This window comes from Buteo buteo, chromosome 8 (genome assembly GCF_964188355.1).
Source record: "Buteo buteo chromosome 8, bButBut1.hap1.1, whole genome shotgun sequence".
In the NCBI taxonomy this organism is placed as follows: Eukaryota; Metazoa; Chordata; class Aves; order Accipitriformes; family Accipitridae; genus Buteo; species Buteo buteo.
In genome coordinates, this window is record NC_134178.1 from 40,458,436 (window position 1) to 40,474,331 (window position 15,896).

The 15,896-nt window shown below is 38.7% G+C and overlaps 1 protein-coding gene and 1 long non-coding RNA gene across 5 annotated transcripts in view; one reads left to right on the forward strand and one right to left on the reverse strand.

Annotated features, from left to right (window-relative positions):
* Positions 1 to 15,896, reverse strand: part of F5 (coagulation factor V) — a 39,494-nt gene that overhangs the window by 17,625 nt on the left and 5,973 nt on the right. For 2 of the 4 annotated variants that reach the window (XM_075034320.1, XM_075034321.1), the window contains exons 4-14: positions 12,215 to 12,306; positions 10,712 to 10,834; positions 9,306 to 9,518; positions 7,208 to 7,351; positions 6,260 to 6,481; positions 5,328 to 5,493; positions 3,395 to 3,572; positions 2,255 to 2,357; positions 1,660 to 1,871; positions 1,045 to 1,195; positions 423 to 635 (exon numbers count right to left, since the gene is read on the reverse strand). In XM_075034320.1, the coding sequence (XP_074890421.1) occupies positions 423 to 635; positions 1,045 to 1,195; positions 1,660 to 1,871; positions 2,255 to 2,357; positions 3,395 to 3,572; positions 5,328 to 5,493; positions 6,260 to 6,481; positions 7,208 to 7,351; positions 9,306 to 9,518; positions 10,712 to 10,834; positions 12,215 to 12,306 (1,817 nt within the window). Of the gene's footprint in view, positions 1 to 422; positions 636 to 1,044; positions 1,196 to 1,659; positions 1,872 to 2,254; positions 2,358 to 3,394; positions 3,573 to 5,327; positions 5,494 to 6,259; positions 6,482 to 7,207; positions 7,352 to 9,305; positions 9,519 to 10,711; positions 10,835 to 12,214; positions 12,307 to 12,544; positions 12,676 to 15,382; positions 15,569 to 15,896 lie in introns of all 4 variants that reach the window. The other 2 variants (XM_075034322.1, XM_075034318.1) reach the window with 2 other exon arrangements.
* LOC142033836 (uncharacterized) lies at positions 7,302 to 10,697 on the forward strand. Its single transcript, XR_012651350.1, has 3 exons — positions 7,302 to 7,988; positions 9,317 to 9,381; positions 9,492 to 10,697. It is a non-coding gene; the product is annotated as an uncharacterized LOC142033836 (long non-coding RNA).

A 15,896-nucleotide genomic window follows, 5' to 3' on the forward strand; every position in this document is an offset into this window, starting at 1 on the left:
CAATAACAACTAGCATAATTTGACAGTCTTGGCCCATATTAGCTAACTCAGGATGGACAAGTATGTGGCAGAGTTGGGAATCATACAGAGGAGTTGATACTGGATTGTTTCCAAGGGCAATCTTGGAATTGCCTTAAAATGATCATTGCTAACCACAATACTAATTGTGAAGTGAAAAAAACCACCACCAACAACAACAAAATCACAAAAAGAGCCTCAGTATAGCATATAATTATGCTACATGCTAATTCTGTGTAGCCAACAAAACTCCATACACATCAGTTGCACTGGGGAATGACTGAACATTTTCTAGCACTGTGTTTATCTGAAAAGCTTTGTTTCCTACTTCAGTAAGTCCTTATAGACTGGAGATTAAAAAATGTCTTAAAAGAGCTGTCAAATACTATAATTTTACCACTTACCAACATTGTCCATTTCCACTGTGACTGATTCTCCACTCATTGGGAAAAGGTTCAACACATCTTCGTATTTGCCTTGATACAGAAAAGAGTGCCCAGAAAGGCGAACAGAGACAATCTCATCGTGAGTGCCAACACTGGAGAAGTGCCACTGAATCACATTATCTTGGCAAAATCCAAGTATTTCACTGCTGTCAGACACATAGCCGTTTATTGCTAAAAGGAAAGCAAAATAAAAGTGGTCTCAATATTTTCAGAGTAAGACTTTTAAAACCTCCTCTTCCTTGATGTCAGTCCACTGAACTGGACTCACATTTGCACCTGGAAAGAGACTGGCACAGGGCTGAAACCACAAGAGCCCTGATGGGGATTTCAGCTCTGGAAATAGTATCCCTAAGGCAGCAGAGTGCTGCGTCAAAGTTAAATAACCCTTGCCTTTGCTTCAGGGTCCAGAGCCAGCCTGGCCCCTAAAATATCGCATATTTCTGTACCATGCTACTTGGCATGGTTAGAAGTTCACTGCCTCTACAGAATCCCCTGGTTGCACTATATCTGAGAACAAGCAATCACTGAATGCTCAAGTTTGCATAAGCTTTCCCAACATTCAGCTTCGTATCCCACTCACTGTGCATTATGTTTGAGTTATAGAACTTGGGATCATCTCTTTTAACACTGGCAGGGTTGCTGCAGTAGTCCTTGATGTTATCCTCTATGTACCAGCTCTTATTTTCATCGAACACAGCAAACATTGCCTGCTGCTCCCCATCTGCCTTTTTCTGAAAGACAATCAACACAGCAGTTACATTTTTTGAACAGAGACATGTATTAAGGACTCAATCCTACTATCTTTCTTTCTTACTACATAAGCAATATAAGCTTCACCGGAGTTGTGGTAAGGGTGATCCAAGGGCTAAGAAAAAGGGAGTAGGGGGTCAAGACTTCAAGGTGACAATCCTACTACTGCAACCAGCCTGTGGTGGAGCACTGAGCAAGCCACTAGCGCTGCTGATAAGCAGATGGTATATGACCGGGCTCTCTGTAAAAGGACAAGCCTCCTGGTTTGACCTGAGCACAAGCTTTTGACATTTTTTTTCTCCCGAGCGATGCTCAAGTCTTTGCTGAGCAAGATTTCAACAGACGGCAAAGAGGACCACTCTCCCAGAGCAAAACCAAATTCACTGTAGATCAAATAATATTATTTGAACAAAATCTATCTCTGAAAGGTTGCTAAACATGTTACCTGCACACCCTTCTGTGTCAATGCTTCACTTTTACAAATCAGAAGTGGGCCAATGAGTCCAGAGGCTATATCTCTCTCAATATCTACAGCACTATGATATAGCCTTGTAATACATTGTGCATCCTGTGCAGTGGGTTGGTCCATTTTAGCAATTTTCCATTCGTAAGTGTATGTCTTCCCTGGTTCAATTCCTCTACTCTGGGTGCCATTGCCTAAGGAAAAATAAAGGAGAACAGTAATGATATGAACTTAGAGCCAGATCTTTATATAACATCAGGCTGCACCTTTTAATGAAACTAGTGCAGTTATGCCATTTCAAGCTACCTCTGAGATAACTGAAGTTCAACATGGACTTTTGTGTCTCTAAAATCACAAACAAGAACAGAAAACTAAGACACCAAAAAAGGGTATTTGTCTATGCTTTGTAGACAATACCTTGGTTTTTCTGTAAGGCAACACAACAGGTCAGCAGAAGCAGAGCACAGACTTGAGGTGTCCCAGTCATGCACATTCCTAGCCACAGCATCTCCTTCAAAGCAATGAAACCCTCCGCAACAGTTAGTGGTACACAAAATGTAATTCACAAATTTCTTACTTGTGGGATCCAGAGGATAATCAACTCCTTCTGCATTCTTTGAAAGCGTCACTCCGTGGAAGTAAATGCTGTAGGGTCGACTGGCCTTATTTTTGAATACAATCTATATGGATAGGCAAATGAAAAAAAAATTAATTTAGTATTTGGGAAATCCTTGTCTGAATACATAACAAAGTTTCAACTACAGCAGAATTTGCCTGATTTCAGCCCAGGAAGGCAAAGGGATGTCTTAAATATTGTCTGATAATACAAACCCACAGTCTAAATGCTGCTGGTGCCCTGTTGCTGGGCTTTGTAGAGCCCATTGAGTGAAGTTCAGCTTCTTATACCTGGTGTCTGGAAAATTTAAAAAGAACACTTGTTCTTCCAGCTACCAGGCACACACTACCTCAGGGAATATGAAGTTATTGACTAAAGTTCTTAAGAACCTTCAATATGTGAGAAAACAAATTTAAACAGATTTAAAAATCTTGTCCCATATTCCAAGACTCAAATGGGATATGGGAGGAAAAGGCAAAATGTCCTGCCTATTCTTGATGAAACCAGAAAAAAAGAAGAAACATGCTAAATTCAAATTCAAATTCAGAGTCACAAAGTCATGGTGGCAATTAAAGGTCATGAAACTTTGTGATGCATCATCAAGTGACAACAGAAAGACAAGTGGATGTGACAGCAGCACAGGCTTGTAATGCAGATGCTTTGTAGTTTCATTTCATTACTCCATGAAAGAACATTTAACTATGAAAACTGAGTACCATTTTCTAAAACAGCCAGAAAAGATAACATAAGGAATGAGGGGCTCATGAAGTTTGGCCTCACATCCAAATCCCCCCAGAAGTCCAGCTGGGTGTAGCTTTTTCCCATTTTGGACCAGTGTCAACATATAAATATATTTTACAAAGAGTGCAAATGAAGTATGTTTATGTTGTAAAATAAAGCACAATCATGGAAACTATAGAGGGAATGCTGAAAAATTTAAGGTAAACACTGTCACTTGTGATCATACCTTTTAACAGGGCCAATTTATAACATTAGCTATATTTTTTGACCAAAAAACCAAATCAAACTAGCTCTTTTGTATCTCTGCCCAACCAAAAATTATGCTACAGTATAAATAATCTCTGAATTTATGTTACTTACTTTGACTTTGTCATTGAGTTGCGCTCTGATAACAGGGCCCAAGATTCCAGTTTCCTTGGGACGAGGATTTTCCAGACGTTTAGTGAAGCTGGCATCAGTATATTGCCTAAAAATAGCCTTTTTATACTTTTTACCTATGAGGTTTGAGAAGTTGTCCAAGTGCTGCGCTTTATAGTGTCTTAAAAATAAAGGAAAAGACAAACAATCAACAAAACTTGAACAGTGACATCTATTAGAATACAGAATTAGTACTCAAGCAACTGGTAGAAACCTCACTGCTTGAAAAAAAAATCCAAACCCTAAACTAACCTAATGTTCTTCACCCCAAACTCTAACCTAAATTAGGTAAGAGGCAGCTTGGAATGTTTTTTGTGTTTTAGTATCACATATGACTAATTAGTATCAGAGTTTATATTTAATTTAATAGGGTATACATGCAAGAAAGAAACAAACTGAAGCAGCAGCTACATTTTCAAGGTAAGATAGCAGAAATCACTGTTCTCCTTTTACAAAGGTATAGCTGAGCATAGAAAAAATAAACAATTTGCTTACAGTAGCAAAGACTCTAGGTAAAACAGGAACATATAATCTTAATCCCAGTCAGCACCATACAATAAGTACTGTACACTCAGGTTTAAAAACATTAGAATTGTTAATGCTGAGAGAGCAAAACTAGGATAAATACTGCGAAGTAACAGAGTAACGTGTTTGTCCTGGTCACTTGTGCTTCAAAAAAAGGTTACTGAACAGGGATAAACTCTAATTTTGAACAAAGGAGGAAGAAATCAGAGCACTGAGGTGGTTAAATAATGCCATGTAACAAGCAGGGAAAGATATAAAAGTTTCCTCCATGGAGTCCGAGAGCAAATAAGAAGAGAAGCAAATCATACTAAAGTAGGAGGAATACTTGAAGAGTTACGTGAACACTATATTCTAAGGAGTTACATGAAACTATAACCCCATACAGGGTAAGGAATTTGTCTTGTTCTGCTTAAATCCTTAAAGGTTCTTATGAACATCAGCTTGTAAAGTCACCAGTACTCTAGCAGTGGGGAATGGACAGTTTGCAAATTTAACCTCACAGTGCACTGGCAGCATTGTGTACTATGACCTCAAGTATGTTATAGAATTCCTTGTATTTACCTTAGGTTGAACAAAATAGCCCAATATGCTTACTTATTATGACTTCTACTACACCTACACTGGTGCCATAGAGAGACCTCTCTCCCATTCCCTAAACACGTTATTGTACTGAACTTTTAAAAACTTCTGTTCTCCAGAAATATTCCCTCCTGTTCCCTTCCTCTTAAGGATTGTTTATTTCAGCAGAATTCATATTGAAAAGTAATTTAGAAAATAGGCTTGTATGCTACTTAGGGCATTTCCTAAGTCATCCTCATATTTTGGGCTCCCTGTTAGAGGCAAAAGAAGGTGTCTACTTTTGGGCTCCTCAGCAAAGAAAGTCATTGACACACAGTGGAGAGCCACCATAGTGATTAGGGACCTAGAGCACATGACATAGAAGCAAAAAATCTCAGTTTATGCAGTTGTGCGAAGACACAGCTAAGGGAACATCTTATTTTAATCTTCAACTGTCAAATGCGAGATTATAGAGAAAACAGAACCAGACTCTCCTCAGAGTAGCATAGCGAAGAGATGAGACACAACAGACACAAGGTGCAACATGAGAAAGTCTGATTAGATATAACGAAAACCTTTTTCACCGTGAGGTTGCAAAGGTACCCAGAGAAATTGAGGAGTCTCCATTCTTGGAGAAAATGAAAACTCAACTGGATAAGGCCCTCTGCAACTGGATCTAATTTTGCCATTGGATCCAACTTTGCTATTGGATCTCCAGAGGTCCTCTCCAACCTGAATTATTCTATGATTTCATATTAACATTCCATATAATGTTGACGAAGTATTATTTTACTTATCAAGGCTGTCTGGAATAGTTGGGGCATAATCCCAAGTAACTTCTTCTGCAGCAATGAAATATTCCCAGCTTTTGACCATAAGACGTTCTTTATAGGAGAGACGACTCTTCTTCACATCTTTGTCCCCACAGTCTCTTATAGTGAGGTAACCGTGCATTCCAGCTAATTGAGAAGAAACAATACCATAGTGATTTTCCATTTTATGAACCTTACCACTTCAACTGCATTTCTTATTTCTTTAGCTAAGCCTGTCAGCAAGCTTTTGTTCATCTGATTGCCATCTTTTCAGGCTTGAAAAGGCTGCATCCTTGTAGACTGTATATATAGACTGGGAGCCTTCCAAGGAGACCATATTAATCAAACGGAATACAGAAGCTCTCTCAACTAGCCCTCTTTGAAAATACCAGCTGAACAGATAGATAGTTTTTTTTCCTTTTTTTTTTCTTTTTTTTTTTCTTTTTTCTCAAAACATGTCTTCCAGGTCTTGTAAGAGAGGCATTTAGCTCATTCATTAGAACAGAATTCTGATCACTGCTCAGAGAGAGATACCCACTTTCAAATGATGAACAGCAAATATTTGCATCAGATTGAGTGACCCTTAGCTGAAAGTGCTCAGTTTCTCATGGAACACATGGTTCCTTACGCATTTTATAACAGTGATTATCTGAACAGCTCACAGAAACTTAGACACTGGAGTTCACTGCAGCTCTGTGATCTGCACACAGCAGTAAAGCTGCAGATAAGAATGCCTTTTAGTTCATCGTGCACTTTTCATTCCAACAGAATGCCCTGTTCTCCAGTGGTTTCTTAGTGAAATGACAACCATCTGAAACATAGTGACTGTACCATTGCAAAACAGTAGAAGCCATTTGAGATGTAAAGAAGAGAAGGACAACTCTACAGTTGCCTAAAATAGATGTTTCCTTGCCTTGCAGGTGCTTTTGGACAAGAGAAGATATCAGCCACCTTCCTTCCTCACTCACTGTCATGTTTACTGTGGTTGATGCTCCTCCCACCAAGTTAACAGTAGAAACTCTGCGATGTCTTTGCTCCATGGACTGGCCATTGATATGAATGGAGAAAATTTCTGGCTTGGAACTCATTCCTATCAAATGCCAGCTAATGCTGTCATATGCACAAGCCTCTAAATCTGAAAGAGAAATGGAAGTAGGGTTCAGAATACAGGCAAATCATGCAAGTTCCCTATGCACACTAGGTCTGAAGTGAATCTTTGCTCAAAATGTTAAAAAAATCTCTGACACCTGCGATCAGTGTCTGCAACAAGAGGAAGTTTCAGAAGCTTGTAAATGGAACAGATACCAAAGTTCTATATGTTGGTGGAAAATAGGTGTTTAAATCTTACGTGCAAGTGACAGCCTGACTTATAGTGAGCTGGGTAAGAAGGATGAAAAACAGTAGCCTTTTTTGGAAAGCTGATCTGTCCTTGTCTGGAGGAGATAAAAAAAATAAAAATAAATTAATGGTAACTGACTTTCCACTTCCAGGAAGTTCTTCACCTAGTGTGTTCTACATGCTGTAAAACCAGCAGTTCACTTAACCACATCACTGTCTCCCCCCATCAGCTGAATTAAAAAAAAAAAAAAATCAGGTATTTCTTATAATTTTTTAAAGTTAGTAATCCATTCTTCTAGCAGAACTCTTCTTAGAAGTAATCTTTTTGTTCTTATCAGCAATACGGCATAACTTCCTTCCAGCGGCACAGTTTCTCTTCTAGAATTTAGATGCTCGCAGACATGTTCTAAAAAAGGCTGTATCCCATTCTTCCACATTCCTATTCTCTTGCATAAAAAGCAAACAAAGGCAATATTCAGTCTTCATCAATGTTAATTTCATTTCACATAAGCCTGAACAGTACCTGGTAATGTTCCATCAGTATAGCCATTAATGGTGTACTTGAGTGATGCTGATCTTTGCCAACTCTTGTCTTCATCAAACACACCAAACATCAGTACATACTCCTTGTCGAAAAGTTTCTGTGACCCATCCTCATTTAGGCTTCCTATGAAAAAGGAAACAACAGGTCTTAATTTGAGGCAGAAGTAAAGCAGTTTTCACATCAATGTAACGGCATTAATGTGTATTTAATGAGCTTTGTCTTTTCTCTAGCTAGAAACATATGCTCAAATTGTCTTCAAGGTAGTGGTCAAACCAATCCATCTCAACCTCATATCCAACTCAAGTCCACAATATATGCATGAATTTGAGAAGCCTGAGAAGGAAAGCAAGCAAGTAATTCCAAAGCACTTGTCCATATTAACTCCACCATTATGCCATAAAATGCACACATACACATACACATGAACAGAGAGAAAGAAAACCCAAGAAAATTAGGAAAATAACAAGTCCTAGATAATACTAAAAGCACTAATTCTCAAAAATCTTCTGGAGGAACATAATTAATACTAGCGCCACTCCCTTGAGGTGATATGAGTAGGTGTGTTCTGCAATTAAATGGATATCTATCAGTGAGAAGAGTGCCCTTGTACAACTCACACTGAACCAGTTTTATGTTTACTTTCAGGAAGGCTTCAAGGTCCAAGTCCAAGCAGTCTGCAGCCTATACAAAACATTTGATTCAAACTGCAGGGAAAAGAGGATCAAGCTAAATAACTCACAGAGCTTTCACTAAAAGAAGGGTATGTAACTAGGAAAAATTTAGGATTTAAGGCACCAGAAAGTAGTTTAAGTAGCTTACATGGTGGTACGCTGTTTCAAACTTCCCTCAAATCAGTCGCATGTACCTAGCAGTTATTTACAAGTCCTACAAGACATCAGTTCATATTAGTGAAGATGGAATTCAATGACTCAAATTGCTAAAATCTCAAGCTCCTGATCACATGCAAATCAATTCTTGAAGACTTATAATCTGTTCAAATTTGGCCATATTTTGAAGTGACTAGCAAAAGACACACTGCTCTGTGATTTCAAACCCATTACAGAAGAGAAAGTGCTACAGCCTCTTGACCAGACAGCCTTTAAAAGGCTTGGGTAAAAAAAAAAACAAACAAAAAAACATTTCTTGCCTTATTCTCTGGAATGGCTGAACCATTTTGAATGAAGCTTTAAAAAATATTTATTCTAAGACAGGAAATTTGAGGTCATATATATAGCAGTTAAGCAATGGAAAACACAACCAGTACAGGCAAATGTATCTATTAATAGCACACTCTGTCCACCCTATAATTACAGGATGGATCTGTGTCCTGGTTTCAGCTGGGATAGAGTTAATTTTCTTCCTAGTAGCTGGTATAGTGCTGTTTTTGAGTTAGGTATGAGAAGAATGTTGATAACACTGATGTCTTCAGTTGTTGCTAAGTAATGTTTAGTCTAAAATCAAGGAGTTTTCAGCTTCTGATGTCCAGCCAACAAGAAAGCTGGAGGGGCACAAGAAGTTGGGAGGGGACACAGCCAGGGCAGCTGACCCAAACTGGCCAAAGGGGTATTCCATATCATGTGACATCACGTCTAGTACATAAACTGGGGGGAGTGGGGCTGGGGGGGATTGCCACTCGGGGACTAACGAGGCATCGATCAGCAGGTGGTGAGCAATTGCATTGTGCATCACTTGTATATTCCAATCCTTTTATTATTAATACTGTCTTTTTATTAGTTATCATTATCATGATTAGTTTCTTCTTTTCTGTTCTATTAAACCTTTCTTATCTCAATGCACGACTTTTACTTCTTTTCCCGACTCTCTCCCCCATCCCACTGGCTGGGGGGGGAAAAGAGTGAGCTGCTGCGTGGTGCTTAGTTGCTGGCTGGGGTTAAGCCACGACAATCTGCATGAAAAAATTTAACATCTAAAAGAAAGATGTTGAAAACCATTTACTTACACTGCATGTAAAGATGTGAAAAGGAAAACAATATATCTTCCCTCATTATCATAAAACCTTAACTTTATTAAGAAATGAAACTATATTACCTTACAGTAGTCTTAAAGCATTCATTACCTTTCTTACAGATAAGCAGTGCTCCAATCAGACCAGAATTAAAATCCATTGCCATGTTCTCATGAGAATAATATGCGTAAGTAAGACAAGGAAGGTCGGCTTCTCTTGGACCAACTTCTTCTGTTATATCCCACACATACGTGTAGACCTGGCCTGGAAGTACAGCATCATCTCGTTTTTCTGCAGATGATGTTCTGTCATCATACAGGGAGCCTGCCAAGAAAAGAGTCAGTAGGGTGACATGAAGACAAAGAGCAATTAAAGCATCTGGAATGTCCTCCTACTCATGATTCCACTCACATTGTGGAGAGTAGCATAGGGGAGAGTAGCTATTCCACAATCCTGTTTCTTATAAAGATTTCCTAGAACTGTCATCACTGCCAAAAGGTGGGGCTCTTCACCAGTCTGACTAGGGTTAGGATGGCATGAAGCTTCAGCCTCTGCTCACTGACACTCTGTGGAGGAATATCACCCACCTTGTCAAACTTTCTAATTATCTCTCATAAAGCCATTGCGCAAACTAGCATTGCCTTGCTGCCTTAGATCTTTTGTGCACTGCATATCCAGATGGCAGTAATGGCTCATATCTATGCCTACCATATCCAACAAATCTGCAATATGATGAAGAGGAGCCAGAGAATCAAAATCCTAGATGCAAAAGGCACATTAATAAGATAGTCAAACTGAACTGCCTATCACTTCCAGCAACACATTTTGTTCAATTCCATGAGATGGGGTTGTGAAACTCTTTTTGTATTGACACAACAAAGTCTTGAATAAATTGCAGGTCAGAGCTCTGGCTCAGCACCCAGGGGGCATGGCAATCCAAGAAGCATGGGCAAACTCACTTTGTGCTAGTGCAGACATTTAACTGTCAAATTGGTCATGGTTTAGATCTCTTTTTGCTAGTCTCATGAGGGTTCCAGGAGCTAAACACCACAAAGCTGAGCATGACATGCTGAGTATCAGAACAACATGATCAACACTGTCAACTACCTTTACCAATAAAGGCTTGATGTACGTTATTGCAAGGGATTTGGAAAAGTTTTTTTTAGACCTGTATTTAAGAGTTTACATGTCTTGAATAGAGTATTTTGCGGTTACATGGAGGTTGGACCAGATGACTTCCAGAAGTACCTTCCAACCACAACCACTCTGTGATTCTGTGAAACAGTTGTAGAACACAGGCAGCTGGTCAGGAGACTGTACGTGTCAGATGACACTCATATTCCTAGCGTTACACTGATGAACAAGAAAGGAGCTAACAATGGGTGTAAAGTTTTAATCCAGGATCAACAGATATTTGTGTTACACATATCCTCAAACATTGGTCTGGGCCCCTCTCAATATTTCGTGCCATAGTCTACAAGTAAGTGAACAAAACATGGAGCTTTTATAGTATTTACCTTCTGCATTTTTGTTGTAAACTATGCCTTGGGGATGAATACTGACCGGCTTGTCAGCCATATTCTTAAGGTGAACTACTAAAGTATCTCCCACTTCAGCACGCAGAGTTGGTCCCAGAAGCCCTGTAGTTATTCAAGTTAAAGAGAGAGGAAAATGTGAGCAAAACAGTATGTTCAGTGAAACAATAAATTCTCTCCCTCCATTAGGGAACGTGAGCTCTCAAAGTACAAGTGCAAAATTAATACAGGCAGCGAATGTAATACCACTGCAATGAAGATTTACCCACAAAAAGGCATGTGGGATTTAAAACCTGCAGCTCATAGTCAGGAATGTTATAAATTGTATATCTGGCAACTAGCACTTACAAAGCACAGGAAAATGGTAGATTTGGGGAAAAAAAAGTTATTTCCAGATACAGAAAATTTTATCAAAAGGTTCATGTTGAGGTTCACTGGGAATTTCTAGGAACCCTTCACATACAATTTAATTAAACATTTTTAGGAAGGCAGACATTTTATAGTTTAAGAGTTTACAGAAAGGCATTCAAGCACATTTCTTTGAATAGCACTCTCAATGCCAGAAGTCACAGAACAAAAAGATCTTTCAATCCCAAAATGTTATCTCAAGAAATAATCAGTTCCACGTTGCAAATTTCTTGAGGCATAGCCTGCAAAAGGTTTCAAGAGGGGCTTGTATCCCTACTCCCCATGTGCAAAAATAAGCAATGGAAGAAACCTGCTAAGACAACCTTTGGCTTGTTAGTCTCTTTCCTTGTAAACTATTTTGTAAATTTCTCTGAAAAGAAAAAAGTAGTTTCAAGAAACACTGGAGAACAAACAAAACTGAAAGGAATCAGATCATAGACTAGACCTTTCAGGGCAACTTGTAAAAATTTCATACTACCAACCTCACACACATTTACTTTGAAATCTAAATCTGAACACCTAACATCTGAAGTTATCTATTCATATGAAGTGCAGACAGACTATGTAAGTACTCTGCATAAGTATCAGAACACAAGTACCATACTCATGTATAGCATAAGTACAAGAACTTGCCTCCATCCATTTAAAGCATCTTCAAGCAGTAACAGACACAAAGGCAAAGGAACATCTTTCGCACCCAAGCTCATAGTTTTTCTTTTCCTTTCCACTGATCTATCAGAAACATATTTAGCCTCAGGCCTTAAGCTTCTTCCATGTGAATTTATAGCTGTGCTGTACAAGTCTAAATGTGTATGGGAAGTCTCATCAGATGCTGAAAACAAAAGGAATGACTTTGTACCATACAATTAAATTGCAGATAGTACTGAGACCCAGCCTCTGAAAATCCAACCTCTCTATGGCCTTCTAAAGCCTAGTGCACTGTAGACACCTCATCCACTGTGGCTATTTGGTTTATGTGCAAAACAATGGCCACAAAACCACAAGCTTTCTTAGCTTGTTACTGGCTTTGTAACAAGCAACAAACAAAAATACTCAGAACATTCCCTTCCTGTTTACCTGCAAATATATTTGCTGGCTTTTCTTTTTTAAAATCCACTTCATATTCTCTGTAAGAAATTTTCTTAAACACAGGATCTGAAAGTTCCACCCTGAAACCAAAAGAGTTAAAAAAAATTAAAAGGACAAAGATTCTCAGAGATGCCATTGCTGTTTAATGGATTTCTCAGAAAATGAATCCTGGAATTACATTTAATCACTTGCACATTTTGCTGAAGGCAAGGTACACAGTCCAACTCTTTGTAGTGTCTTCCCCTCTCCCTCTTAATCTACTGAATCTATGATGTTCCTGAGCTAGGCCATTTCATATTAGACATTCAATTACAGTACCTAGTACTGTTTACCCCTGATTTTGCTGGTGATTTTTATAGGTCCTTTTGATTCTGCGATGAAGATGTCTTTGTTTTGTCCATTTAAGACACAGAGGAAGATGTCTTGACCACGTTTAACCTAGAAAGCATCTGACAAAACACAGTGAAAGAAACCTGAATTTCTCTTTACTCAGCCCCATGCTTGAACTTTTAAGACTCACTACAAGGATTCTACAACAGCATTAACAGCAAGCTCCTGTAGCAGCAACGACCTTGGAGGCAAGCACAAAACTCTTCCCTGACAACAACTAAGAATCTCACAGCAAGTCAGAAAATTGCTGAGAAACACTGCAAGTATCTATAATCTTATTATGTAAATGAATCAGGCACCCAGTAGACCGCACAATGTTTTCATAGAAAATATTTAGGCAAGCAGAAGGAAACCAGCACACAATACTTCTGGAATGGAAATAATGATGAGAAGAGGGCTGGAGGGATAATAGCCTGTATTTAGTTTCACATTTACTGGTTGATTTCTTATAGTATGTATAATGACTGGATCCAACAGTAATTCCACTTGCCTTTTTTTTTTTTTTGTAATGCCCTTTCAGGGACATTTGATAGTGGGGAGCTGATTGGGAGCTCAAGCATAGAGAGGCTAGGCAAAAATAACACAGTGAGCTCGCTTCAGTGACATCCGGGGTCCAAAAGGGGGAGATCTCTTTTTGCAGAGATCTTTTGTAAATCCCTCTGCGACACTCTCGCAACAGAAGAGGCAGGCAGAAGCAGTTCATGTTTCAATTGACTCCCCTCTCTTTAAAATCACTGATAAAATTTTGTTTCACTCTTTAAGGAGAAGAACCCGATCTATAAACTTCATTGACAAGTGCTGCCCTAATATGGCAATGTTCAACAGTATATGCACATAACACTGCGGTGTAGAAGAGGAAATTTAACAATGTCAGTTGTATAGCTAGAAGGAACAAAATACTTAGCCTACTAACACTTCAGAAATTTCAAACTACACAAGCAGGTCATAACTTTTGGGAATGGCAGCAGCAACACTGCATGCACAGATAATACACTGTCACTTTGCTCTGAAGTGTCTTATAAATATTACTTGTACATGGTAACAAATAAATCTCTATGAAGACAACTCACACTCAGAGAAGTTAAGTGTCCTTTCCTAGTCTGTATGACTGGAAAATTAAGGAAATAGTTCAGGAAGAACCCATTTTCATTCCAGCCTCTACTCAGTTATTTCGAACCAAAAGCAGCAACCTATGATTCTTACACTGTATTTAGACATTCAGCTTCTACTGAAATCAGAGCAAGTTACATACCCAAATGCCTTTGGGATCCAAGCCATTAGCTCTTCCTTAGCGAGTATCTTTGTGTTGTTTGGTTTTTTTGGAGTGAAATTTCTATAAGCTCTACAAAGTTCATCAGACCCATTTGGGATGTGACTTGCTCTAAATACTTATGCAAGATATCTCAATAGGCACTGTGCATGAAAAACTCCTAGCTAATCACAGAGTATTTCAGCTGAGGTTTTAGGCAGTCTTGTGGGTCTCTACTGCACGAAAACAGCGTACGCACAATGTGATGTTTAATGAAACAGCAGTTGATGCTTATATTGATGCATCCAGTGCAGATGAGAATGAAGTTCTAACTACTAAATTCACATGCCCAGGTCAATACTTAAATGGCATTTGGCTATTAGTCCTACATTTAAATCCTGTTTTCTTCTGTCTTGCCAGTTTGACATTATGCTTATACCAGTTATATTACGCTTCCAAGGGGAATTTTAGAAAGCATAGAAACTTTGTTTTAATTAAGTCTTGAAAAAAGAATAGTTAGAAAGTCTAAATCTGAACTGGAAATGTCCTTTCCATAACATCCAGAAATGCAATATATATTTAAAAAAAAATAATCACAAACTAAGCAAAAATAAAGAAAACAAGCCATGCACCTATATAAAAAAATGCAGTAGCATCCAAATACACCCTTCAATGTAGGGGAACAAATAATTTGTACCATTTCATGCCACTTCATGAACAAATAAAAACTGTGTATGGTGACTATAGTGAATACAGCATAAGAATGAAGCCTAATTTAAACAGAATTTTAAATTACGTCCAAGTTTTGTCATCTGTAGCATTACACTTGCAGTGTTTATAATCCTAAGGATAATAGTGGTAATACAAATAAGATTTTATACGCTTGATTTGCATATGTATGTAGGCTGGCCATTCTGCAATGCTATAAAAAAAATAATTCATATTTTCACTTAATGCAGTATTACAATGCTTGACCCTACAACCTTTACTTGGCAGAACCCAGGATGGACGTTTCACAAAAACTACTGAACAACTCAGAAACAATGTAGCTAGTTCCAAAGTTCATCGTGATCTGATTTAAGTGAAAGTGATAGTAGGAACATATTTTTTCCTTCATCAAATTCTAAAGTCTGAAAGTTTTCAAAATCTTACCAAACCATAGCTCAACTTAACATTGCTCAAAATCCATATACCTAAAATAATTACATTAAAAAAACCCAAACATCAACCCACACAGAACATGATAAAAGCAAGCCCTGGAACCTATTTAACTGAAGTGCTCTGAAAGCATAAAAATATTTCTATCCACTAATGAAATAAATGAAAAGGAGCTTTTAATGGTTCACTGGCTCCAGTTCAGATCATGCTGTTTAAAGCCATACAAGTTCCTCTGAAGTCAAGAGATCAGGCACTAAAGTCCTCCTGGGCTCTAAAATTCCACAGGAGACAGAAAACATAAAACACTTTCAGTCACAAGACAGGACTAGTTTCATCCTTCTTGTCCTGTACTTTGTTACCTGGACTTTTCCTCAGACTCCGGTTTGTAGGTCCAGCTAGTGATCTGAGCAGCTATATAGTGCTCCCTGACCTTCACAGCTCCCACCACATGCTTCACTGAGTCTGGCCACCATGAACCAAGCAGAAGCAAAAGAAAAAGACGCATGCAGTGGAGTGTCATGGTACAGATGCCTGTTGATACTGCTCTGGAAGACAAGGCAGAAACCGCTGCTTTTATTGCTGTTGTTGCTTCTAACTTCCCCTCAGAAATGAAATAATTGTGATGCAAGAGGGTAACAGCATTTGCTATGCTCAGGTCATTGCTCTTCACCTCCTCCTCCCCTTGCTGACAGGGATCCAACAGAGATAAAAAAAACTGTTTAAACTACCTTCCCTCCCCTCCTCCACACCATCTTCAGTGAGACAAGCACCAAGGAGAAGCAGCTTTAGCCCCACTACAGACTGTGGTTGGGTCATTGTCTACTGAAGCAGCAGGCTATCAGAGGCAGAAAACAATTACTTACAATTACAGGA